Source organism: Bufo gargarizans, chromosome 8 (genome assembly GCF_014858855.1).
Source record: "Bufo gargarizans isolate SCDJY-AF-19 chromosome 8, ASM1485885v1, whole genome shotgun sequence".
NCBI lineage: Eukaryota > Metazoa > Chordata > Amphibia > Anura > Bufonidae > Bufo > Bufo gargarizans.
This window is the reverse complement of record NC_058087.1, coordinates 176264276-176291339: the sequence shown is the minus strand read 5'-3', so window position 1 is coordinate 176291339 and position 27064 is coordinate 176264276. Positions and strand designations below refer to the sequence as shown.

At 43.2% G+C, this 27064-nt stretch overlaps 1 protein-coding gene across 1 annotated transcript in view; it reads left to right on the top strand.

Moving 5' to 3' along the window:
• Positions 1-1764: 1764 nt before the first annotated feature.
• The window catches only part of NTN3 (netrin 3), a 60330-nt gene continuing 35030 nt past the window's right edge, over positions 1765-27064 (top strand). Inside the window, exons 1-2 of the mRNA XM_044303714.1 lie at positions 1765-2273; positions 17226-18196. Coding sequence (XP_044159649.1) covers positions 17248-18196 — 949 coding nt within the window. The 5' untranslated portion in view covers positions 1765-2273; positions 17226-17247. The remainder of the gene's footprint in view (positions 2274-17225; positions 18197-27064) is intronic.

The window sequence follows — 27064 nt, the reverse complement described above, 5'->3', positions numbered from 1 at the left end:
GACAGCAGGGGGTTAATTTGCAGTCGGGAAAAAGCATTTGGTCTTGGATATAGATTTATATAGCACTTTACTGCTCTTCATTAGGAAATATATTTTTGCTGCAGGATCAATAATGGATTTTATTCACAGATGTCTATTTAAAGTGAGATAGCGGCCATAAAATGGTCACACCTAGCGAGTGTCTTCTTCTGCTGAGCTGTGCCCATACAGAGCGAAGGTGAAGGTAGCGCTTGAACGTCATTGGGATCAGCAACGGCCGCTGAGTTTTGTATAAGAGACAGCCCCTCAGGATAGGACATCAAAATCTGATTGGTGGGGGGTCCATCACCCAGTACTGCCAACACCCAGCTGTTTAAAGAGGTAGCAACACTCTGGTGAGCGCTGCGGCCTCCTCACAGCATATCAAGCACAGCACTATAGATTGTATAGTGGCTGTGCTTGGTATTGCAGTTCAGGCCAATTCACTTGAATGGGACCGAGCTGTGCTGAGGTCATGTGACAGATAACTCACTGGCCTATTATAAGCGCTGATTGGTGGGGAATCGGGAAGGAGGGAGAGGGAGGTCTTTCCACGAGGTCGGGTTCCTCAGTCACATGGTCTACGCGCACCTCATTCCCATTCAAGTGAATAGGGCTGAGCTGCAATACCAAGCACGGCCACCATACAATGTACGGCGCTGTGTTTGGTAAACTGTAAGGAGGCCGCAGCACCCACTGGAGCACCGCGGCCTCTTCATACAGCGGATCGGCAGTGGTGCCGGGAGTTGGACCCCCACAGATCAGATACTGGTGACCTACAACCACTATAACGTTCAGATAATTTGTATGGCCATCCATTTATATTATTGTTCACATGGGGCAAAGTTCTGTTGCCAAAAGCCGACATCAAAGAGCCATTCAGCCAATCAGTGGGCCCTTCCAAAAAAATTTAAAAAAAATTATTGTGGCGGGCGTTGGACAGACCTGTAAAGGGAAGATTACTTTCCTGCTTCTCGCCGCTGGCTCTCTGCTCCTTCTCCTGCAGGCCTGCGATGCTCCGCGGGGCCCCCCACTCCATCTCCTCCAGGTCTGTGATGCCCCGCTCCTTTTCCTCCAGGCCGCTGGGCTCACTCAATATAAATGTGGTTTGACATCGCTGCAGCCAATCACTGGCCATGGAGGAGACCGTATCCTCTTACGAAACCGGATATTTGCCCATCGAGGGTTTCCCAGCGGAGCATCACAGGCATGTAGGAGAGAGAAGGAGCAGAGAGCCAGCGTTGGGAAGCAGGTAGGTACTCTTTCCTTTCCAAGTCTGGTAAAGTAAAAGGAAGGGAGTGAACCCATTCTTACACAACCCCTTTAAAGTCATTTTCCAAACCCAGATAAAATAGGTCATTAATATCAGATCGCTGGGGGTCCGACACCCACCTGCAGTCACAGTGCAGTGAATTTTTGCCCTGTGTGAAGGAAAGCCCAAATACATCTCTGCTTATAATTTTTACCATACACAGTGGAAACATTTCAAGCAGTCATCTTTAGCGTATTGCCAAGCAGTATCCTCATCTAATTGAGGACTAGTACAATGTGACAACAAATACCAGAGGAAAAATTAACAGACCACAGGAAAGAAAACCAAAAAAATATATATAAATCATCTCAATCCAGCAGCAGAAAGAAATACAATGGAAAATTTGGAAATTCTGTCCCTGCATATAATGACTTCATTCTTGTGTTGTGTCCTCATCCCTTTACTCTCCCCATCAGTAGTGTCTGAGACACACACGCACACACTTTACTTGCTGGGACCCCCCTCCTTTCACACCGGAGAGCCTCAGAAGGAGTAATACTTAGAAGTGGGAGGGGGAGGAATTGCCAGAGCAAAGTGTATTGCCTTGAAGTGGTAGAGAAGAGGAAGCACACTGCACCAGTATGTAGCACATCTCAGTCTGCTCTGTACAGCACAGCATCCAGCCGGATCCTCTCACACCTCCCAAACTTCACCATTATTCCTCATTTTACTCTCTATTCCTTTCTTTCTTCTTCTTTTTTTTTTCTTTTATGCCTTTTCCCCTTTTCCTTTTTTTTTTTTTTTAAATCTTTTCTTCTTGTCTGGAGGCAACAACCTTACTGGGAGAATTTCAATCAGTGAAATCCTACAAGGACCCTGCGTTTCTTTTGTGACATTTGCTGGAAAATGCTGTTGGATGTGGTCGGTACCATTACGTGCGGATACTAACTCCATATCGGAACAGAAGATTTGATATCGAGAATATTCCCGCAGTCTTCAAATTGTAAGTTGCTGACTAAATGCTCTGCATGTCTTATAGACCGGAGAGAATGTAAGGTCTGGTAAATGATCATTCACATTACATTTATAAGTAGATAGGTTTTTTGGGGGGGTTTGTTGCTTTTTGTTAGTTTTTTTTTCTATATTAGCACCCAAGAGAATACGCGCCTTTCTTCACTACACTGGCAGAATTCTTATCATTCTTCCTCTTACCTTTCTTATTCTAGTGCTGCTGGACTTTTTCTCATTATTTATTTTAAATCACTTGGAATTGTATATAATATTTTTTGTTGGGCTGCGAGCCAAGATCTTCCATGTAATGAATGGTGTCTAGAGATGGGATCTTAGCGTCACGCAATATCTACCGGGGGAGACCAAATAGGAGACCTAAAATATAAGAAAACTGATGTTCTTTATCTATCTATCTATCTATCTATCTATATCTATCTATCTATATATATCTATATCTATCTCATATCTATCTATCTATATATCTATCTATCATCTATGTATCTATATATCTATCATCTATCTATGTATCTATCAAATTTATATCTAACATCTATTTAATTCATGTTTTTTCTGATATCTATCTAATTATCTGTTTTGCTGATATCTATCTCTATCTATAGTATCTATCGATTGATTTATCTTTCTCTATACATTTCTATCTACAATTGTGTTTCGTTGGCATCTAGTTTTAGTATATTAGGAACATTATATTAGCACTTGGCATTATTTCTATTCATTACTACGCCAAAATGACTGCTGCTACTTCTGTACAGCGATTTATCCTCCTGTTGAATGGTCAATTTTCAAAAAACAATATTTTATAACTTATCTATAAATGTGCAGATAGCAATCAAAAGAGGTAATGGGCCCAACATGCAAAGCTGGGGGGAGGGGGGTGTAGTTTGTAGAAGACTGGAGAATAATTCTATAGACAAGAGAGATATTTCATCATGTTTAACTGTGCACAGAAAGATCAATCAACAGATAGATATTGTACAAATCCTCTTGTACAAATCCATGTACCAAGAGAAAACCTTATAAAGGAAAAAATTCCAATTCACCGCATATCAATAATAATACAATCTACCGAGTATCACGTCTTGATGAGATGAAAATGCTGCCTCTGCCAGTCACCCGGCTTGTTATGTTTGTACGCTCCTTGTCATTTTCCATTTACACCGCAGCAGCTGAGCAGCTACTGTGCCTACTCAAGCACCTGTCCGTCCCCAGCATATTGGTGCACGCTAGCGGTATTTTGCAGGCCGTGCCTATATGTGCCATGCGTTTTGCATCGGACTTGCGCTGCCATTTTTACTACTCTCTACGCAAGGATCATCGTATTGCAATCTCATATTTTATTTAGTGTTTTTGTCATGCTACTCCTCATTGGCCATTTTCAACCAAACTATATATATATATATATATAGGGCTTTACCTCTGACTCCTTGTATCCCTGTAAACTGGTTAGACTCTGGTTATACACTGGCAGGTGTGACGGAAACCATTAGGGCAGACTTACTTGTATACCTTAGATCCATCCATTGTGCCTATGTGACAAACTTGAAGGAAATTATTAAGGGTTTTTAATGAAATTGCTCCACAATTTACAATTCATTCCCTTATGTGAACCAGCAGTCCACAGTGCAGATCTGTTTGGCGCTGAATTGTAATACACTGCTATTGGCCCATTTTATACCCTGGTGTGTGTCTTGGAGATTTTCATTCGTGGATTCTGCTTTGAGCCCTATGGCTGTGTTCACATTTCCGTTTGGAGACCCGGCTGTCGGCCAGACAAAAAAAAAAAAAGTTGCATGCAGCGGTTTTTGTCCAGCCGAAACCCTGCATTTATGTCGGAAATCGACCTCATTGCAGTCCATGAGGATCCGGCGGTGAAGTAGAGAATCCGGTAGGGCTGCTCTGTGCCAGAACAGTCTGCCGGATCTCCTAAGGGAGATGTGAACGAAGCCTTACCCAGCGGGCAAGTGTAGGCATTTTCAGAACTATCTGTTCTGCCTACTAACCCCCTACTAACCCAAAACAGGGCTGCAAATATATCCCGGCTATTCAGCAGGTACGTGAACTGATTGCAATGCAGCTTACGTCTTCACGGGTCCATGTAATACGCTCAACGAATCCTATGTGAACACGTCTCAAGTGTTCTGCAGGCTGCTTTCTCAGCTGACGTGAGGCAGCACTGGAGAGCAAGCAATGACACTTAAGATCCATACCCAGCATCTGCAGCGAGCGGATAAATGTCAGGTTACACACCTGATATGTAATGTATGAAACTGAACTGTGATTGGATGCAACTTCTGCACAACCACAGATCAATATTCCAGGCAATGCTCAGGAGTTGTAGTATCAGCTGTACAGACAAAGACTTTCCTCTCAGCTACACACAGGAATGAGATTCTGAAGACAGAAGGTGTAGGGCTAAGGAAACTGAGGTGTCCACTAGGGGGAGCTGTTCCATAGCTGCAGCTTCTCTTCCGATTTTTGGAGCGTGGTACTATGTGCTTTCCAGGGGGATAGGTCAGGTAGATCACTTTTTGTGTTTTAAGAATGAGATATTATTTTTTTTGTTCTCTTCTTAATCTCGTTACGTTTCGGAAAGGAGTCATCAGAGTAAAGTGTTCTACTTCAAAGGCCCTTTGGGGTCAGGACCACAGGCACACATTATTACTAGAGCCAGACACTTGCAGTAATTTACGGTGCAGAAGATACATTTCAGTATAAACCCAATTAATAACGACGGATAAACTCACACGATTGACATTTATAGCCATTTGATAGGGAAACTGTTTGCATGCACAAGTATAAAGTACAAAACTCGGGACAGGCAGGCCAACTAAGGATTTGATGGGGAGCAGACGTCTTGTAATTTAAATTTATGTCCTCTCTTAAGAAATTTCTTATAAAGAGATTGCTTCGCTTCAATTAGGAGACTCAGTTATTGGCATTCAGTCCAGTCTTGTCCAAGCATTTACTGCCACCGATAAACCGGAATGACTGAATGCCCAACTCTCAAACTTTATAGCATTGGTTGAATGCCAGAAGAATAAAGTGGCAAGTTGGCAAAAAATGGCAGCCCATATTTTATTTCAGGATAATGGGAAGGGAACCTTACACGTGTGTGCTGTGCCTCATATAGCCAGAATTACTGGCCATGAAGATCAATGATTTCAAGTCATGAAGTGCAATCCATCAGCAGTTTTGTACCTATGACACGGGCTGACCTGTTACATGTGCACTTGGCAGCTGAAGGCATCTGTGTTGGTCCCATGTTCATATGTGCCCGCATTGCTGAGAAAAATGATGTTTTAATATATGCAAATGAGCCTCTAAGAGCAACGGGTCTGCTTTCTCTTCTACTGCAGCACTTTGATTGACAGGACCAGGTGTGATGACGTTTACACCGCCTGGCCCTGTCAAAGTGCAGAAGGCGCGGCAGTTGCAGAGAGAGCAGAGCCTCTAGGTGTAATGGCAACGCCCCCGTTGCTCCTAGAGGCTCATTTGCATATATTAAAACATAATTTTTCTCAGCAATGCGGGCACATATGTACATGGGACCAACACAGATGTCTTCAGCTGCCAAGCGCACATGGAAAAGGTCAGTCAGTTTATTTAAAGGGGTGCCCTTCTTTATTATTTATTGGGAAGCTTATGCAAAGTGCTGGAGGGCTTGGTGTAAAATTTTATTTGTTTATTTGATCCACTACATTTCCAACCCCTTGCTGATTTGGCTACTGGGTTGTCTGAGATTAGGAAGGAAAAGAAAATATATGAAATCTGTTTTCCAATAAAAATAGCACCACCCTTATCCTTGGGATGTGTCTGGTACTGCAGCTCTTCCATTAGCTTGAATAAGATTGAGCTGCAATACCAGACAAAGCCCATAGACAAGGGTGCAGCTGCTTCTGGAAAATGCAGATTCTCTTTCATAGTATTATACAAATATTTTAAGCTAAAATACCTTCTATAGGTATATAAGTAATAGTACATTTACACTGAGAAAGCTCCAAGCGTATATACTTGAAATCTATCTATAGGCCCCCATTCCTTTGACCAGTGTCCTTTTGGCCTCCACTGGTATAGTTTACAATACTACACAGAGGCATGTCACAAAAAAAAAAGTATTATACATTTTTTTATATGGGGGACATATACCACTGGAAGCCTATAGAGCTATACAAATACAGTCTGGTTAAATGCTGAAAATACGGAAAGCCTGTTATAGTCAATAAGGACCTACTGACTCTAATAAGGTCCTCCAGGCTTTCGTCAAGGAGCCTGGCATTTAACCGGACAAAATGGCGCAGATGTGAACGCGACCTTACTCTGAATATTTACACCTCCGGCTGTCCTTTGCCATTTTGGATGAAGGGCTCATTCGATGCTAGAGGCAGATGAAACATGCCGATGAAGACCTACACCATTTGGCCCAGGTCATACTCCAGCTTTGGGTCATAGATTGGTGACCCACTGTTAAAGTTTAAAAGAAAGGTTCATAGCGGCCTACCTGAAGTTCCTGAAATGCCATGATTGGGCTCGTTTGATGCAGATGTTTGAGGAGGGAAACCTGGACCTCATCTCATTAAGCAGCACGTGTACCGGTGGGGTCAGGATCACGACATTCTGCCCTGCGAGAAAAAAAAAATAACTATTGATCTCTCCGAAAAAAGTATATTACTTTCAACACTGACGGTCATACGAAATACACCAAAATAGTGGATGCAAGAACAACTGTGTGAGGCAGGAGGAGTTAATAAAGCAAAGCACAATTAAACATTTTTTAAAGGCATTTTCCCACAATGAACATTTATGGCGTATAAGTGGTCGTCCCAACACTTGGACCCCAATAAGCCTGTGAAGGGACCTGCACTTCCAGCCTTTAGGCACATGGTGCAATTAACTGCCCTTTAACCATAGAGGCACATAGATCTGAAGGGGGGCTGTATACACAAAACTGTAGGACAACTTTAATTCAGAATATTTGCATATTTGCTTCATTTTCAATTTTAGATGCATTGGAGAAATATAAAAGGGGTATTCCTGTTGGGTGGAATGGAATCCCCCCCATTCTGGCCTAAATTCTTCAAGTAGAAATACCCCTTTAAAGGTTGCAAACATGCACCAAGATTTTAATTTGTTTTCCACTTTATCCGGCTTCGTAGAGATTGGGATCTCAGTGGTTGCAGCAAAACTTCAGAAGCCGGAGAACCACTGACGTACTATACTACATGATTCTCATATAATGGCAAGTGCCCTAAATTACCTATTACCATGCTTTATAGAGCAACACATTCATGTACGTGCTATAAATCAAGCTTGGATTTGCTAAAATTTGCACACCCCAGGTCCAGGTTTAGTGTCTATACTTTGCAAATCAATTCCTCTATTACTTTTATTATGTGCATTCAAAAATTATTATTTAGTCTATATCTTGACGTAGGCTACGGGTTCATGGCAAATTTTTCTTTACATTTGAATTGCACATGACTATTATGTAACTTGCAAAATTTGCTGTCAAGTTCAGGCTCCAGTGCAGTCTATAGAGAGCGTCACTGTGCGACTTTGGTAACATGAACACAGTTGTTATTTTATATGATCCTTTGAGATAATGTCATAGTCAGAAGAAGTGCTGTATACATATTGTCTACTAAGAAGAAGTATGCCGGATCGGCCATTCATTATACAACATCTATTAATCCTTAAACATTGTTGTGATCCCCGTGGATATGCAGCACAAATATGGATATACAAATATCTACATAAAAAGTTCTTATATTAAATTGCTAATCCAAAATAATCCTGAGTTACCTCCTGTATTATACTCCAGAGCTGCAGTCACTGTGTACATACATTACTTATCCTGTACTGATCCTGAGTTACATCCTGTATTATATACTCCAGAGCTGCACTCACTATTCTGCTGGTGCAGTCACTGTGTACATACATTACATTACTTATCCTGAGTTACATCCAGTATTATACTCCAGAGCTGCACTCACTATTCTTCTGGCGCAGTCGCTGTGTATATACACTATATTACTTATCCTGAGTTACATCCTGTATTATACTTCAGAGCTGCACTCACTATTCTGCTGGTGCAATCACTGTGTATATACACTATATTACTTATCCTGAGTTACATCCTGTATTATACTTCAGAGCTGCACTCACTATTCTGCTGGTGCAATCACTGTGTACACACATTACATTACTTATCCTGAGTTACATCCTGTATTATACTCCAGAGCTGCACTCACTATTCTGCTGGTGCAGTCACTGTGTATATACATTACATTACTTATCTTGTTCTGATTCTGATTTACAAACTGTATTATACTCCAGAGCTGCACTCACAATTCCCCAAGCTTTAGATAGGAAATGTCACAGGATTCCCTGGTGGCTCGTTGGGTCTTCACATATCTTGCTCTGGTAATTCCCCCTTTACATAGTGTGGAGTCATCTTTTTAGGTAGGTTATACAGGTACAACTGCAGACTGGTATTCTAATAGTGACCATACCCTTTTGAAGCATGTATTTATATACAGGTCCTTCTCAAAAAATTAGCATATTGTGATAAAGTTCATTATTTTCTGTAATGTACTGATAAACATTAGACTTTCATATATTTTAGATTCATTACACACCAACTGAAGTAGTTCAAGCCTTTTATTGTTTTAATATTGATGATTTTGGCATACAGCTCATGAAAACCCAAATTTCCTATCTCAAAAAATTAGCATATTTCCTCCGACCAATAAAAGAAAAGTGTTTTTAATACAAAAAAAGTCAACCTTCAAATAATTATGTTCAGTTATGCACTCAATACTTGGTCGGGAATCCTTTTGCAGAAATGACTGCTTCAATGTGGCGTGGCATGGAGGCAATCAGCCTGTGGCACTGCTGAGGTGTTATGGAGGCCCAGGATGCTTCGATAGCGGCCTTAAAGGGTTTCTACCACTTAGGTGTCACATATTTGGCTGTCAGACACTAGCGATCCGCTAGTGTCTGCTCTGGCCAACCATCCTAATATAATTGCTTTTGGGGCGGTGGTTTGGCTAAAAAAACAACTTTTATTAATATGCTAATGAGCCTCTAGGTGCTATCGGGGCGTCATTAGCACCTAGAGGCTCCGTCTACCTTCAGAAACTGCCGCCGCCGAGCGCGTCCCTCCAGCCCGCCCATCTCCTCCTGAATGCGATCCTCGTATGTATTCTGCGCATGCGCAGTGAATGTCTGACCGCTTCCTTGCTCAGACATCTCCACTGCGCCTGCGCGATGACGCCATAGTGCTCCGAGGAACAGGCGCAGTGGAGATGTCTGAGCAGGGAAGCTGTCAGACATTTACTGCGCATGCGCAGAATACATACGAGGATCGCATTCAGGAGGAGATGGGCGGGCTGGAGGGACGCGCTGGGGGCGGCAGTTTCTAAAGGTAGACGGAGCCTCTAGGTGCTAATGACGCCCCCATAGCACCTAGAGGCTCATTAGCATATTAATAAAAGTAGTTTTTTTAGCCAAACCACCGCCCCAAAAGCAATTATATTAGGATGGTTGGCCAGAGCAGACACTAGCGGATCGCTAGTGTCTGACAGCCAAATATGTGACGCCTAAGTGGTAGAAACCCTTTAAGCTCATCCAGAGTGTTGGGTCTTGCGTCTCTTAACTTTCTCTTCCCAATATCCCACAGATTCTCTATGGGGTTCAGGTCAGGAGAGTTGGCAGGCCAATTGAGCCCAGTAATACCATGGTCAGTAAACCATTTACCAGTGGTTTTGGCACTGTGAGCAGGTGCCAGGTCGTGCTGAAAAATGAAATCTTCATCTCCATAAAGCTTTTTAGCAGATGGAAGCATGAAGTGCTCCAAAATCTCCTGATAGCTAGCTGCATTGACCCTGCCCTTGATAAAACATAGTGGACCAACACCAGCAGCTGACATGGCACCCCAGACCATCACTGACTGTGGGTACTTGACACTGGACTTCAGGCATTTTGGCATTTCCCTCTCCCCAGTCTTCCTCCAGACTCTGGCACCTTGATTTCCGAATGACATGCAACAGTCCAGTGCTGCTTCTCTGTAGCCCAGGTCAGGCGCTTCTGCCGCTGTTTTCTGGTTCAAAAGTGGCTTGACCTGGGGAATGCGGCACCTGTAGCCCATTTCCTGCACACGCCTGTACACGGTGGCTCTGGATGTTTCTACTCCAGACTCAGTCCACTGCTTCCGCAGGTCCCCCAAGGTCTGGAATCGGTCCTTCTCCACAATCTTCCTCAGGGTCCGGTCACCTCTTCTCGTTGTGCAGCGTTTTCTGCCACACTTTTTCCTTCCCACAGACTTCCCACTGAGGTGCGTTGATACAGCACTCTGGGAACAGCCTATTCGTTCAGAAATTTCTTTCTGTGTCTTACCCTCTTGCTTGAGGGTGTCAATGATGGCCTTCTGGACAGCAGTCAGGTCGGCAGTCTTACCCATGATTGCGGTTTTGAGTAATGAACCAGGCTGAGAGTTTTTAAAAGCCTCAGGAATCTTTTGCAGGTGTTTAGAGTTAATTAGTTGATTCAGATGATTAGGTTAATAGCTCGTTTAGAGAACCTTTTCATTATATGCTAATTTTTTGAGATAGGAATTTTGGGTTTTCATGAGCTGTATGCCAAAATCATCAATATTAAAACAATAAAAGGCTTGAACTACTTTAGTTGGTGTGTAATGAATCTAAAATATATGAAAGTCTAATGTTTATCAGTACATTACAGAAAATAATGAACTTTATCACAATATGCTAATTTTTTGAGAAGGACCTGTATGTCATGGTTACTGCATGTTACAGCATAGAACCAGTCTAGCAGCTGCCCACACAGAGCCACTGTCCCCACCTGCACTGGAGGACAAGCCATATGTCAGCTTCATTTCTGGCATTGCAGAAATCAGCCGATACAGCAGAGCCACAAACGAGACGGAGACTTTATTCTGCAGTCTTTCTATCAAACACAGCAAAAAGGGTTTTAGTGCTTTACTGCAGCAATGAAACTTAAGTTTACTGTGTCTGTACATTCACTTCCATTTTTATGTGGTGGTCTGCATTAAAACAAATTTAGGGGCACGGGCAAGACAGCTGTTTTGTGACAAAGCAACCTACATGAATACATCGGACTAGATTAGAGGGGAAGTTCTTATTTTTAATCCACACTGAATGGGTAGTAAAAATCTAGAAATGTCTGCTGGCAAATTTGGGTATATTACATTGTATTATCAGTGTCTTCACATAGAAATGTAGGAGCATCTACTGCGTTGTTTTAGGGAGTTATCTAGATAGATATAGATAGATATTTGATAGAAAAGATAGGTAAAGATAGATACATAAATAGACAGATAAAGATATGAGATAAAGAGACTGCAACTGATCAATAGACAGATATGAGATAAACATATAGATACGAGATAGATATAGATAGAAAAATAAGAGATAGATATGAGATAGATAATTTGCGTCTTATTAATAGATATGAGATAATTACATCGATAGATAATGAGATAATGAGTGATTGTAGCTAGAATATAGATAAATATGAGATCGATAGATATAGAGCAGGAGGAGCTGAGCAGACTGATATAGTTTTGTGGGGAAAGAAATAGTAAAACTTGTAATTTATTAATTCAAATTCTTGCTCATTCTGGACTTAGGAGTCCAGTGGGCGGTCCTATCAGTGATTGACAGTCTTCACTACATGAGTGTACACATATAGTTGTCAATCACCGATAGGACCGTCCAGTGGACTCCTAAGCCCAGAATGAGCAGGAATGTAAATTAAAGAAATACAACTTACACTGAATCTTTCCCCATAAAACTATATATCAGTCCGCTCAGCTCCTCCTGCTCTATACCATGATGCTAGCAGACCAGCGGACGTGTAATGCGACAACTTCCCTTTAAATATACTGCAATTTTTTTTTTAAATAGAACTCCAAAAAAAGGTTGCGGCGGGCAACAAAAGTCACTTGTGTAAACTAGCCAACCCAGCCAAAAGGTGGCAACACACAATAGTATGTCATAACTATCACCTACCTAGAGTAATCATCAAGAAAAACATATAGTATTTCTTTAGTTTTTTTGGTATTTTAATGTCTCTTACACCTACAGCCATGAATCTATATAATAATGGGTATGGGGCTGTGTACACCATCATCAGGTAATGAAACACTGGCTTGTATGGCAGTTAAATGCCGTGATGTGGGTGGCTTTACCTACTGCTAACTATACCGCCACTCCGACACTAGCACTTGCAGAGTACGACTCACGTCTCCCTCCCCCCTTTCTTTTCCAATCCCTGGGTCTTTTGAGAATTCCCCTTCTTAACTGTCTGTGCTTCAAAAAAACAAAACAAAAAAAAAAACATCACTTCAAACTAAGCCCTCATCTCCTGCCCCTCCTTCTAATTACAGATGCAGAAGGCACATAATTCCCAATTGTACCCCTATAAACACAAGACGGAAGGGCCTGTGTGAGCTCCCGTGGAAGACTGATCCTTGTATTTCAAACCACAAAGAGGAGGAGGGAGCAAGAGGCAGAGAGAGAAATATATATACTGGTCAGGACAATGGATCTCTGTAGAAGAGTTAGGATTCTGGAGATGCTAGGAGAGCAGGCAAGCTGGTCTTTTGACCTTAGTGGCCTGCAGCAGGTGCACAAGTATTTGTCCCTTTATATTAGTAATATGCCGTCATTCCCTCCGCATGTCCCGTACCTGAATTGATGGGGCCTCCTTATATGCTCTCTCATTCAGAGAGCATCTCTAATGCCCTGACAAGAGCCGACATAGAGAAATGAAGATCAGCTTTGGTAGATGAGACCCGTGACGTCGTCAATGTCACCATAAGGCCCGCTCTGCCTCATTCACATGCAAATTTTACAAGTGGTTGGGGACCAAGCAATTAAATCCATTATAGCAGGCTTATCACCTGCACACGGGGAGGCCTTAAAGAGGTTGTCTCCTTTAGAAAATTCCTTTTTTATCATTAGAAGCATACCCAAAGATATGCTGTTTCACATGGTGTCCTGCTGCAGGAATCCCCAGCGATCAGCTGTTGGAGGATCTGACAGCAAGTGCTCAATTTCCCTGCAGCATCACCACAGGACAAATTGGGTATTACACGATGTCTACCGAAACCACTTGGACATTGTAGATATTTATGCTATGCCGTAAATGTCTGGGACTTTATAGAACAGGAGAATGAAGGTTCCCTGTCCCCCATTCTTCAATCCAAGATGATAGACCGTGAACAAATATAGGAACGTTTACAAGTTAAGGCATGACAGCACGGTCAGCTATTAGAGACTGCTATGAGTGAAAACGTAGGCAGACCTGTGTCAGGCTGGAAGTGTATGCAGCACCACCACAGGACAAATTAGGTACTACATGATGTCCACTAAAATCACTTGGACATTGTAGATATTTATGCTATGCCGTAAATATCTGGGACTTTATGGAACAGGAGAATGAAGGTTTCCTGTCCCCCCCATTCTACAGGTCAAGATAGTCTATAGCGGCCAAATATTGTAACTTTTGCAAATTACGGCATGACAGCACGGTTGGCTACTAGAAATGTAGGCAGACCTCTGTTAGGCTGGAAGTGTATGGTTTTGCGGGAAGAGGCTTCTGTGGGTTTGGTTCATACTGAAAAGCAGCTATATTGAGTTTAGGAAAATAAGACAGGTTCGGCGCTGCTCCAGCAGTTTCTGCAAATGCTCAACACTTACAATATGTACTCCATCATATTTCAACCTTTCCAGATAATTTGATATTACCAATAACAGAATTTAACCAGAAGTTATATTTGGGATAACCCAAGTCAGATATAACAGGCTAGGTGCACCAAACACTTGTTGTATTGCCCACTCCTTTTATATGGATGGCCTATCCTCAGCGTAGGCAATCAACATCATGATCTGCGGCGGTTCGACACTCTGCACCCCCCCACCGATCCGCTCTCAGGGAGTAGCTCTGGAGATTGTGTCATGGATGGAGCTGGTTACTGCAGCGCCTGCTCCCACTCAAGAATAAGGAGTATATAGATGATGATTAGACAGTGCTATTAACCACTGAGCCACTGTTATATGAACCCTTTACTACTCAATATGCAGTAAGGTGCCCCAACTAAATCCTACATTGCTAAATACTGGTCAGTACAGGGACATAACCCGACAAGGCTGGACCCTACAGCGTACATGTATGCATCCATTCATGAGTTCTCAGGCCACCTGCACTGTGGCTCCCCCTACTCTTTGCATCAAACAATACAGGGCACAAGTGGCTCTAGTAGGATCAGGGATTTCACACCATTAGGCCTCACTGCACATGACCATGGTTTCGGCCTGCATCCGATCCTGCATTTTTTGAGGATTGGATGCGGACCCATTCATTTCAATGCAAAAATAATTAGAACATGTCCTTTTCTTGTCAGTTTTGCGGACACAAATAGGCAGTTCTTCCAGAGGGCAAGATGTTCCGTTCTGCAAAATGTGGAACACACACGGCTGGTATCCAGGTTTTGCGGAGCGCAAAAACATCTACAGCTGTGTGCATGAGGCCTTACTAGACTTTGGTACTAGGGTAAAAGCCCTGCTCAGTAAACCATTCTACGTGTGGGTTTCTAAAAAAGAAGCAAAAAACAGGCTACAGACCCCACATGCATACTGTAAGGCTCCATTCACACGTCCGCAATGTGTTTTGCGGATACACGGAGGCACGGATCCGCAAAACACGGAATGCGTCAATGTGCGTTCCGCATTTTGCGGACCGCACATTGCCGGCACTAATAGAATATGCCTGTTCTTGTCCGCAATTGCGGACAAGAATAGGACATGTTCTATTTTTTTGCGGAAACGAAAGCACGGATGCGGAAGTGCGGATCCGCAAATGTGGATGCGGACAGCACATTCCGGCCCCATTGAAAATGAATGGGTCTGCACCCGTTCCGCAAAATTGCGGAACGGATGCGGATCCATTTTGCGGACGTGTGAATGGACCCTAAAGGACACTGTGACCAAGTAAAATTATGATCCCCCCCTCCCCGGCCCGGCCACTGCAATGTCTGCACTACGGCCACTATTGAGGGGCTGCTATTAGTTTGTGCATTTTAATTCCATTAAGCGAATATATTTTCCTTACAGCGATTTTCCGCACAGCGCACAAGAGCTTACAATCCTTTTTTTTTTTTTTCATTCTTAGTAAGAAATGGAAATAAAGTGTCGTTCGAGGTCACAAATGGATTGACGCATGGAGTAATGCTAGAGCCTCCAATGTGTCTTTGGTTTCCAGCCAGCGCTTTTAACCACTGCGCCAGCTTTTTCTCCCATTGTAAATGATACCTGTTTATATGAAGCCCTTACAGTTCTGGTGTGTATCTGTCTGTGTGGGGCTGTTAGGAGTGGATCTGGGCTCTTTCAGGAGCCATGTGATGAATAGATCTGGGGTGTATCTGTCTTTGAGGGGCTGCTTCCAGCACTGCTGGGGTGTATCAGTCTGTGACTAGGAGTTTTGGCACAATGATCACATCATATTCGGTATATATAACTGTTTAGTTTTTGTACTGGAAGTATTTTTTTAATCTCAGCTGGGCAACCTTTCAACTATGTGCTCTTAAAAGAAAGAGGGAGAGGGACGTCTGGCACGTTTAACCCTTTCTCTGCAAGGGATAAGTCTCCTTACACGAATAACCCTGACCGTGCAAAAGCGGCGTGCGGCACAGAAGTGCGCCTCAGGCTTGAATCTACGAGTCTAAGAGGCGATAGACATTAGATATGTGTTGGTGGACCTTCAATGTTTGCGGGATCTGCTGACAAGCTATGCTATGGCCACCTTAAAGGTGCTGCATGGAAAACAGCACCACTCCTAGGCTGTGCTTGGTATTGCAGCTTTCATTTGAAGTGGGGCTGAGTTGCAATACCACATATTGGCAACAGCGATGGTGTTTCAGTGGGGACCAGACATTTTTTCTATTTTCATTTAACCCTTTTCTATAGATAGGGCAGTTCATTTACAGGCAGCAAGTAGGCTCAGAGGATGACGATGAGATGGGTGAAAAAACCTTCAAAACCTATACAATGATCTAATGCTTTAAGGAGCCCATACATATTAGGCAAATGTCGGCTGAAACAGACATTTCGGGGGGATTGGCTGATCATATAGTGTATATGAAGGTATCAGAAAGGGCTCTTTGGACTTCAACATGCTCGATCCAGTGTTGGTGGGGATCTGAGTCTGAGAACGAGGAGAGAGACATGTACACACAGCGCGGTCTCTCTCCATGCTGCAGGAGACAGACTCATTGCCTTTCTATTGGGCCTGTCTCCTGCAGAGAGGAAAGAGCGCTATGTGAGCTGGCGTAGACTTCCGTTTTCCAGGGCAGGGCAGAGATGCGCCTGATTTGTTAAGAGGCTTCTGCCTCTTAATTAATAAGCAGCCTCTCATGCCAGTGCAGGGAGACCAAGACGGGCAGATGGATGCATCAGTCTTTATATATCAACCCCCCACCCCCAATTTGCAGAATAATTTAGACTTTTCACTTTTTTGAAGTTGGTGGGATTGAATATAATTCACGGCAGAAACTGGTGTATAGTATGGTTCTAATCTATGTCAGGGTCTTAGCTTACACTAAGATTGGAATATGTAACGCCTCTATGTGTTGTATGTGCTTGTATTACAATATTTGTGATAGATTAAGATTAAGCAAGTGCTAATGGATTTATACAAAGTGCGTGCTCGTTTGTTTGCTGATTGGATGCTGTATGACCGATCCGATCGTTCATATGGCAATTTGGGCAATTATCTGTCAGTGTTATTGTCCTTAAATAAGTGTCCTACAATCGAGACATCATTCTTTGCTAGCATTACAGACATTATCAAATGTACTAACACATCTTTTCTTTTCTGGTTTCAGGCTTGTGTTACTTCTTCTGAAGATGCTTCATCAGTTATTCATTTTCTCATTCTTTCCTGCACTGCTTCATTCGGTATCGCCACCGTTTTCTGGCCAACCACAGCACCCAATCCCAGACCCTTGCTATGATGAGCATAGCCTTCCCCGTCGATGTGTGCCTGAGTTTGTTAACGCGGCTTTTGGAAAAGAAGTCCAAGCCTCCAGCACTTGTGGACGTCCAGCTACCCGCACATGCGATGCTTCTGATCCAAAGAAGGCTCACCCACCCTCTTATCTAACTGACCTCAACTCAGCTGGGAACATGACTTGCTGGAGATCTGAAAGTTTCCCACGTCATTCCCCACAAAATGTCAGTCTAACCCTATCACTGGGAAAGAAGTTTGAGGTGACCTATGTCAGTCTACAGTTCTGTTCTCCTCGGCCTGAGTCTGTGGCTATTTTCAAGTCTATGGATTATGGCAAGACTTGGGTTCCCTACCAATATTATTCTTCCCAGTGCCGGAGGTTGTATGGGAAACCTAGCCGTGCTAGCGTCACCAAGCAAAACGAGCAAGAAGCTTTGTGTACTGATGGACACACAGATCTTTACCCACTGACAGGAGGCCTTATAGCCTTTAGCACATTAGATGGAAGACCTTCAGCTCAAGACTTTGACAATAGTCCTGTTCTCCAGGACTGGGTGACTGCTACTGATATCCGTGTGGTCTTCAGCCGTCCTCACCTCCAAGGGAACAGGGATTCTGAGGTATCAGATGACGGGCCAGGTTTCGTCTACTCAGTTGGAGAGTTTCAAGTGGGTGGCAGGTGCAAGTGCAATGGACATGCCTCTCGTTGCGGCAAAGACAAAGAAGGACGGTTAGTTTGTGACTGCAAGCACAATACAGAGGGACCAGAATGTGATCGATGCAAGGCCTTTCATTATGACCGACCATGGCAGAGGGCCAATGCCCGGGAGGCCAATGAGTGCATGGGTAAGTGTGTGATGAAAATGCAAATTTATATTTTCAAACCCTTTTGTCTTTTACTTTGTTCACCAAAAAACCGTCTTGAATATTTGAGTTACGAAGATCAAAAACAGTTAAAAGGTCAACATTTCAGAAGACAAGAAAGATAAATATTGCCGTCAGGGCTATAATTGATTTATGAGCCATAGTTTACAATAAGTCTAATTACAGATATTTAGATTACGATTAGTCCACACTATGGTCATCCAAAAGCCAAGTTCTGGTTTCTGAAAAAGCTATTTCATTTTTAAACAGAGGTTTGATTTATAAACCAAAGTCATCTGTCACGAATCCCCATCCCTTCCCGTTTTCTTGAGCGGTTGCCCCATAAGGCACTTTTACGCGGGCTGAGAAAACAAGCAATGATTGGGAAAGAAAGTTTGCGATCACTGGCCATTTGTTAGCTGCATAGCAGAAATGATTGTGGTGTTTGGGGATGAACAATCGTCACTACAGTCAGTCACCTCCATACAGTTGTCTTGTTTGTCAGTAGCACATTTATGTTTACACAGGAGGTTTTCCTGCAGACGAACTTGGATTTTATGTGCTGCATATAAGATCGCATCACCCTTCTGCTCGTTGGTCAGGTGTTCGGACGCACCTTTACACGGGGCAATTTGTACCAATGCTGATCCTTAAATAGGTTGCTTCCTATTGATGCCATATCGCGAGGATGGGTGCGGGTCTCAGAGGTGGGACCCACAACTATCTCTAAAACGGGCTCCTGAAAGGGTAGGAGAGCGCACTGCGCATGTGCTTTCCATTAATTTCTATAGAAGTTCAGAAAAAAGTGCGAGCGAGCGAGTTCGGCTATTTTCCCAGCACAATCGCGGCCACCGCTCCTTTCACTTCTATGTGACCGCTGGAAATAGCCGACCTAGCTCTCGACTATTTTCAGAACTCCCATAGAAATGAATGGAGGGCGGCTGTACATGCAAAGCTGCTCTCCCGCTCACTTCAGGGGTGGGACCTGCACCTATTTGACATTGGTGGCCTAGTCTATCAAGATGTCACCAATGTCTCAGATGAGGCAACCCCTTCAATCAGTGTTCCTCAACCAGTGGCCCTAAAGGCACATATGGCTCCTGTGCCTCCCCAGCTGCTCTGCACTATAGAAGTACTAGGGAAGTCCTGGCATTACCGAAAATTGGTACCAAGGTCAAAGCCAAATAACTGGGGAAATTATTGAGTTATTTTATACTTTTCTGGGCAAATTAGCTGTTTGAATGGACGGCAATAAGCTGGTTAACATGGCATAAAGGGTTTGTCTGTGATAAGACAACCCCTATAACAGCAGAGTTATCATTTGGCATATGCATTTGTTATACTTTTCACTTTTTATAATGCAGGTAATATGTGAAGGCTAAAAAAATTACGAACTTATAGACACAACACTATATTAGAGCATATATGCATTGAGGATGCTGTCGGTGCAATCAATGCCCACCCAAGGATGGTAAAAATTAGCAGTCAGCTAGACAGGAATCTGGGTCCAAAAGAAAAGTGGCATCCATCGGGCACAACCCTTTCCTGAATAAAACAACTCCGGCATGGCATGTTCGGTTTTTAGGTTTTCCTGAAGGAAGGTGATTTTGTACACAAAGAAGGGGTCTAGCACCCCAAAATGTGCAGTCTTGATCAGACACTCCTTTAATATCGTACAAGCGTTCTTTATCCAGACAAGCGAATTCTTTCTTTTGGACGTGGATTCCAGATCAGTTGTCTGATACATTTAATAAGTGGCTCAATTCTATCTGTCATATGTGAAAGCAGCGTGTGAACTAGGAAAGGTTGAGGACCTCTTTTTGACAGCAAATCTCACGTCTCTTCTCTGTGCTTCTCAGTCTGTTCCTCTTTGCCGTCTCTTCCCTATGATCTGAGCTCTTTTCCATTTCATTCATCCAGCAAGTGTCCCTTCACAAAAGCCTTTGTCCTCTTTCTATACATGTCACGCAGTCTGCGTCTTTTCTCCCCACCTTACCAGCAGCATGTTTCATCCCCAACCCTTCCCTACGTCCATCTGAATTCCTTCCCGTCTCCCTTCTACTTCTGCGTCCATTCATCATTCTTTTGTAGAAATCATTTTTTGTATTCTCTGCCACCCTTTGCTTCCCCTTTAAATTAAATATGTTTTTCCTGGAATCTTGCCTCGCTGCTCCATCCATATCTAGCAGAAGTTTCCAAGGCTTCCTTTTTTTACTGCTAAAAACGCCATAAAGTGCTTGATTTTTTTTCATACTGAATGTATTTTTATTAATGGTGCTTTTAGGGACGTTTAGTACCGACGTTTCGTTTAGTACTGAAAGTGCAAAAAATTAGCAAAAATAAATAAATGAAAAAGTGCTGAAAAGATACCTTTATCATCTCCCTTGCACCAGAAAACTGGCTTTAGAAAGATGCAACCCGTGTCTGTTTGTGACTTAAATGCGACTTTTTGTAGAGAATAAAAAAAGTCGGATATGCCTCTTTTTGCGCCACCTTCGGCACTTTTCCAAAAGGAGGGGGGGTGACCATGAGCCATGATAAATTTATCTTTATTTACACCAGTTTTCTGGTGCAAATTAAGCCAGAAATCTATAGTAGCTCCGAGCTGCCGTAGATTTCTCTTTAGGCGCACGGACTGCCGGAGGATGCTCCTAGTTTATAGCAAGGTGTGTGCCTCGCCATAAATGTGGTGCATCCTCAAGCGGCACAGGGGATATCCAGACCAGCGCTTTCTCCCCCTATGTGTGAATCCCCCCTTAGGCTACTTGCACAGGGGTGCATGTTTACAAACAGAAAATTCAGAACAAATTTCTGTGCGTTTCCCCAACAAAATTTGCATGTGTTACTTGCGGTTTTTGTAGCGCATTTGATGCAGTTCTCACCCTCTGCATTGCAAAAGGTGAAATCCACAACAAAGAATTCAAAATCTGCATGTCAGGTCAATTTCTGCACGGAAAGAAAAAGCAAAGCGTATGTGAGATTTGTCAAGTCTCATTCACTTTGCTTGCACTGTTTTTTATTACGCTTTGTGCTTTCCGCACAAAAATCCGCACGCAATCCACATTCCACCATCTAGTCTTCTCTCTTTCATTGGCAACCCCCGCCCCTGACTTTTTAGCAATGACACCTCATCCGCTTTTCTGAACAGATGCTCTAATTAGCACCAATTAAAGGAATCCTCTCTAGTCTTAGCGGGAGGTCCTCTTGCAAGAAGTCTCTCCCCATGTCTCAGCCGAAAAGGAACCATCTGTGTGGGCGGCAGCATCAACCAGTGGCCAGGGCGGGGGAGAAACGCAGCGGTGGTACCGTGCCAACATCAGGGAACTCTACACCTGAGAAACTTAAGGTTGTGAGTCATATACACAGATCGTGCCTCTGAGTTCATAGCGCAGATGGGTTTTCAGAACAGCACGCTGACATTGTGCTCAGCAGCGAGGAGTATAAAGTTAATTGGTTTATTATCTGTTAATTAGAGAAATTCCAAAACTCTTGCCGCTGGCAACCCCTAAAAATGCGAGGAATCTTAATGAAGCGGTAATTGTTGCCAATATTGATAGCAAGCGCGCATATGCCGGGGAAAGCAGCAGTGTTTTACATCATGGAGCTGGGATGATGGCCTTTACAATTATCTCTGTCCTGATGGAATATGTGTTTTTTACTTGGACTGTATGACTAGATAAAGTCTAACTCTTGGGAGGGGGGCGCCGCTGTTCTCCAGAATCGGTAATCCAATATTAGAAAGTTGACCATCAAACCACATGCTTGCAAAAGATCTTTTAGGGGACACTGGTTATATGTTTTTGACTGACCGCTACCTCTCTCAATTGTACCATACACATGCTTGGCAGAGCGTGCATTGATTTCTGAATGGGCAAAGGGGAGAAGGCTGCTGTCCAAGACCAGAGGCCTATCTCCCTGAAAACAAAAGGATCCAGTATGCTGAGGGTCAACAACCCAATATCTTCCACAGGCGGAGAGTCGGGAAGCCGCATATTCATCAGATGTCTGCACGCTCCCGCTGAAAGCGTAGTGTTCTGCAAAACTCGGCTTTAAAGGGGTTATCCCATGACTAATGTAAAAAATAGGACATGACAGTCTCTTTCTAACAAAGCTAGAACCAGCCCTGTACCTCACATGGGTCCAGAGATCTCCCCATTGATTGTTCTGCTAGATTTATATCAAGCCGGCAGCTCAAGGGGGAGTGTCCATTCTCTGCCTATCACAGATAAGGGGGTGTGTCCATGCTGTCCTATCACAGCTCAGGAGGCAGGTGAAGGATAAAACTGAGCATGTGCGGCCATCGCAGTGAGCAGGACAAAGAAATGAGAAAAACAAACAGCAGGTGGCGCTATACAGATAAATTGTATTGAATAACTCAGTGGCTATGCTAAAATTTTAATTACATGCATTTACAAAAATACTTAGATCCAGGTGCTGGTTTAAAAAAATGCAGATTACTTTTCGTGAGACAATCACTTTAAAATGGACATACACATAACAAAGCTACTGGTTGGACACCTGTTTGACAGACAGCTCTCACTCAACCTCCCTATTAATATGCATGCTTGGCTTGGCCACTCATCTTCTGGTGGAGAAAAAGGATCAGGCATTTTAAAATCCATCAAGGCTGATCCTCATTTTTACTGAGGGTAGGTGTCAGGGGAAAAGGGGATCAGCCATGTTGATATAAATGGGGCTAAGCAACAATACCAGATCATGGACAAGAGTGGAGCTGTTTCTGGAAAACAAAACCAGATACTTTTTTCTATCACTACCTGCTGTTTGCACTTTTTTTTAATTTCTCTGTCCTGCTCACTGAGGTGGACGCACATGCTCAGTTCCATCCTTCAGCAGCCTCTAGCTCCAGCTGTCCCTCTAAGACATGAAAGGGATAATTAAATATCAGAATAACCCCGCAAGTAATGGGTGAGGGTCTTTTAGGCTATGTCCGGAACATGGCCGCCATCTTGAAAACTGTACTGAGAATTTGCAATATCTCTTCTGGTTCAAAAGTTATCAACACAGAAAGTTGCAACAACAACCGGGAACGTTCCCTGTGATGCACAGCTATTTCACGTGTTTAATGTGTTGTCCCTGGTGATGAACACAGAAATTTGATGTTTTGAACTTTCTGTGTTAAGTTTTGAACCACAAGAGATATTGCGAATCTCATTGCGGCAATCAATTTCTGAGAAAATGCTAGTCTTTTTTGATATGCTACATGATCCACTTCCTATTGAAAAAATGTGCCCTGGATTTAATATGGCGGCCTTCAAGATGGCGGCCATGTTAGGGACATAGCCTAAAAGGTAGGTCCCCTCACCCATTACTTGCTGGGGTATTCAGATATTTCCTTTTCGTTTCAGAAATAAAAGGGTGTCCTGTGACTTTTGAATCACCCTGTATAATATAGAATGAATTTCTGAGAAGTGATTAGTACATATAAAAAAAAATCTCAGGCATCTGCATTATGTGGACTTTACTAGAGAGCATTCATGGAGACGTTCTGCAGATATTAGGGGAAAGCTTGGTTACATGAAAGGAAAGCACCAACCAAGGTCCAATATCAAGGTCAGACAAAGGGCCACAGCTCCGGATTAATGTCTGCCATTACAACGTCCTTGGACAGTCTCTTAAAAGCAATGGACAACCCCAACAAGGTTAGGAAAACATCACCAATGAGGTTACTGATAATTGCTTTAATTACCCCAGCCCCACTACCACCCTCTGAACAAGACTCCAGCTGTCCCGCAGAAAAACATGGTGTGTGTTCTTCGGGCTAGCATGGATTAACTAGCTATAAAAGCTTGGGTGACCAGTGCCTTGGCAGCTGCTGAGGAACTACTACCTCCAGCAGGGCTCGAGTAGTGCATGTCGCGTACATCTGATTTATATATTTTTGTAATAATAAAATATGTTTAGAATATCTGGAGGGAATTTACGTTAATTTAAGTAGCAAACCACAAAACACCTATTTTATTACATCTCAGAGGCCTGTAGCGCTCCAGGAAAAAAATATATAAATATTGCCGTGTTATACAAGTCGCCTGGAGCACCCACCCCCTCCAGTGCTGTATATACTACATAATGAGATTAAGGACATATCGTGACTTAACCCCATCCAGCATTTAAGGGGTTGTCAGAGTAAAACAAAAAAAATAATGGTAAAATGCGTGGCAAAATATTAAATTAATAATAATAAAAATAAAAAAAACTTACACTCGCTGCTCAGAACCTCATTCTTTCCAGCGCTGCTGATTAGATCCTCCCCTGGAGTGATGACTGCTGCAGCCAATCTCTGGCCTCAGCGGTCTAGTGGTGTACCCTGCTGAGGCTGCCGTTGATTGGCTGCAGCGGGGCCGTGCTGTATATGGGATGTTACGGCTGCAGAAGGAGAGAAAATCGGAGCAGTAGTATAACTTCTTTTTTTTGTTATTTTAATACCTTCTCTCACTTTTTACTATTATTTTTTTAAAACTTGGACCGTCCCAGTTGTAGGGAGGCTTTCCTTCACTGGCGTAAAGATTCAGATTGTCGAAACACTCTGGTTAGGGCAGAATCAATGGCATACCTACCATAGAGGCAAACAACGAGGTTCTTAAGAGAGGGGTCCAAGTCTGGTTGGTCCTATATTTTTGGGGCTATTGAATGGTGAGAAATTTTGCAGAACCATGTAGAATGGGCATAGGACCCAAAAGTGAAGCAAACACTGAGCACTTCTGTCTTGGGCAACACAACGGGAGGCCCAGGTTGGTCTTTGATATGAGGGCCACTTGCTATTATTGGAGATCCCGTCCCCTAACACCGAGCTCATATGGTCTTCAAGCTCCCACCCAGTAACCCAGTGCCATAAGACTACAGAGCCACCATTATCCAAGGTGAAGGATGTTTTCCTCGCCATGTACATTTTTTACCTCGTATCCCATTGTCCTTAGAAGCCGAGATATGATTTTATGGATTGCTCTCGGGCACCTCTAAGCACCACGCAGTCATTTGTCATTTCTAATGTTTCTGCTGGGTTTTGATGAAGATAAAATACGAGCCATTTTGGGTCCCTTCTAGAAATTCCTAACACTGTGTGTGATTTATACTCTCCTATAGGAAAATGGGGACTTCTCTGTGAATATGTTAAATGCTTGTCATACGGCCATTAATCCTGCTGGGTTATTACAGTCGGTGCCATTAGCTATAGAGCGAAATCAAAGCACTCAGCTCGGTAACATCAATTATGATTTTGAACCCATTCCTGGTACAAGATATACGGCATCCGACAGAAACAAATACCTCTGCATGAAACTGAAAGCATACTGAGTCTATGGGTGGCGGTTTATAACGCCGCCCTATCTTTGTGTGCATGAGGCTTTATTGCGCAGGTCTTTTCTGCTATAATGAGTACCAAAAGAAACGACACCTACATTAATAACAGGTGACGTATAAAAGGCTATAAAAATAAATTGTGGGGCTGTAGTGGAAAACCAATAACTTGTAAAACCGCAGGAAAAACCTGCTCTGTGCACGTCAAATGCTTATTTACAATGGAAGTTTACCAGAGAGAATAATTTCAACGACCGTGTAAACCGCGAGCAGTGCTGTAGCGTTAGGGCTCATTCAGACAAGCGATCGTCACGTCCGGGTGCTGCCCAATGGGCCAATTCACATAGACGATTCTCTGTACAGACTAGAAAAAATCACAGCATGCACCATTTAGTTACGATATTAGCCTATTCAAGTGAATAGGTGCAAGCGGACGGCACACAGGCTCCATACGTGTGGTCCGGTTTTAAAAAAATCATTAGATTTTTGTGGCTGGTACATGGACGTGTGAGAGCTTGTCTTCATATGATGCGAATGGGTATGTTAACACTGAATCAAAAGAAAAACGCACGCAGTTTCCAACGTGGTCTTTTGCGTCTGTTCATCCTATGTGTCACTTATTAAACACACTCATAGGCCCTGATTACAATGGAGTGTTATTTTGGCCTCACTTCAGCTGTCTCCAGCAAGGTCTTAAGTTTTTTTAAAGGGCATCTGTCAGCAGTTTTGTACCTATGACACTGGCTGACCTGTTACATGTGCGCTTGGCAGCTGACGGCATCTGTGTTGGTCCCATGTTCATATGAGCCCGCATTTCTGAGAAAAATTAGGTTTTAATATATGCAAATGAGCCTCTAGGAGCAACGGGGGCGTTGCCGTTACACCTAGAGACTCTGCTCTCTCTGAAACTGTTGCACCCTCTGCTCTTTGACAGGACCAGGCAGTGAAAACGTGATCACAACAGCCTGGTCCTGTCAATCAAACTGCAGTTGCAGAGAGAGCAGAGCCTCTAGGTGTAATGGTAACGCCCCTGTTGCTCCTAGAGGCTCATTTGCATATATAAAAATATTTTCTCAGCAATGTGGGCACATATGTACATGGGACCAACACAGATGTCTTCAGCTGCCAAGCGCACATGTAACAGGTCAGCCAGTGTCATAGGTACAAAACTACTGACAGATGCCCTTGCACTGTACCGACAGTACAGTAGACTATGCTATTCTATGAATAGACGTCTATTAAAAAAACATATATCGTGAGTTATACGTTTTTTAACATGGGCACCTATGAAGGATGACACTCAGTGGTATCCATTTTACAGATGTGCCAGGAGGGTTCCTGACATGCATGATAAATGGACACATAAGACGAAGAACTACCAGTGGTGGTCCGGCAGCGGCGTCTGTTTAGTGAATTAGGCCTCTTTCTCCAGAGTTTAGGCCTCAAGAGTGTCTGAGCGCCAACCAATCAGAGCTCAGCTTTCATTGCCTAATTCTGGGAAAAATGTAAGCTATTCTATGATTGGTTGCCCAGGTC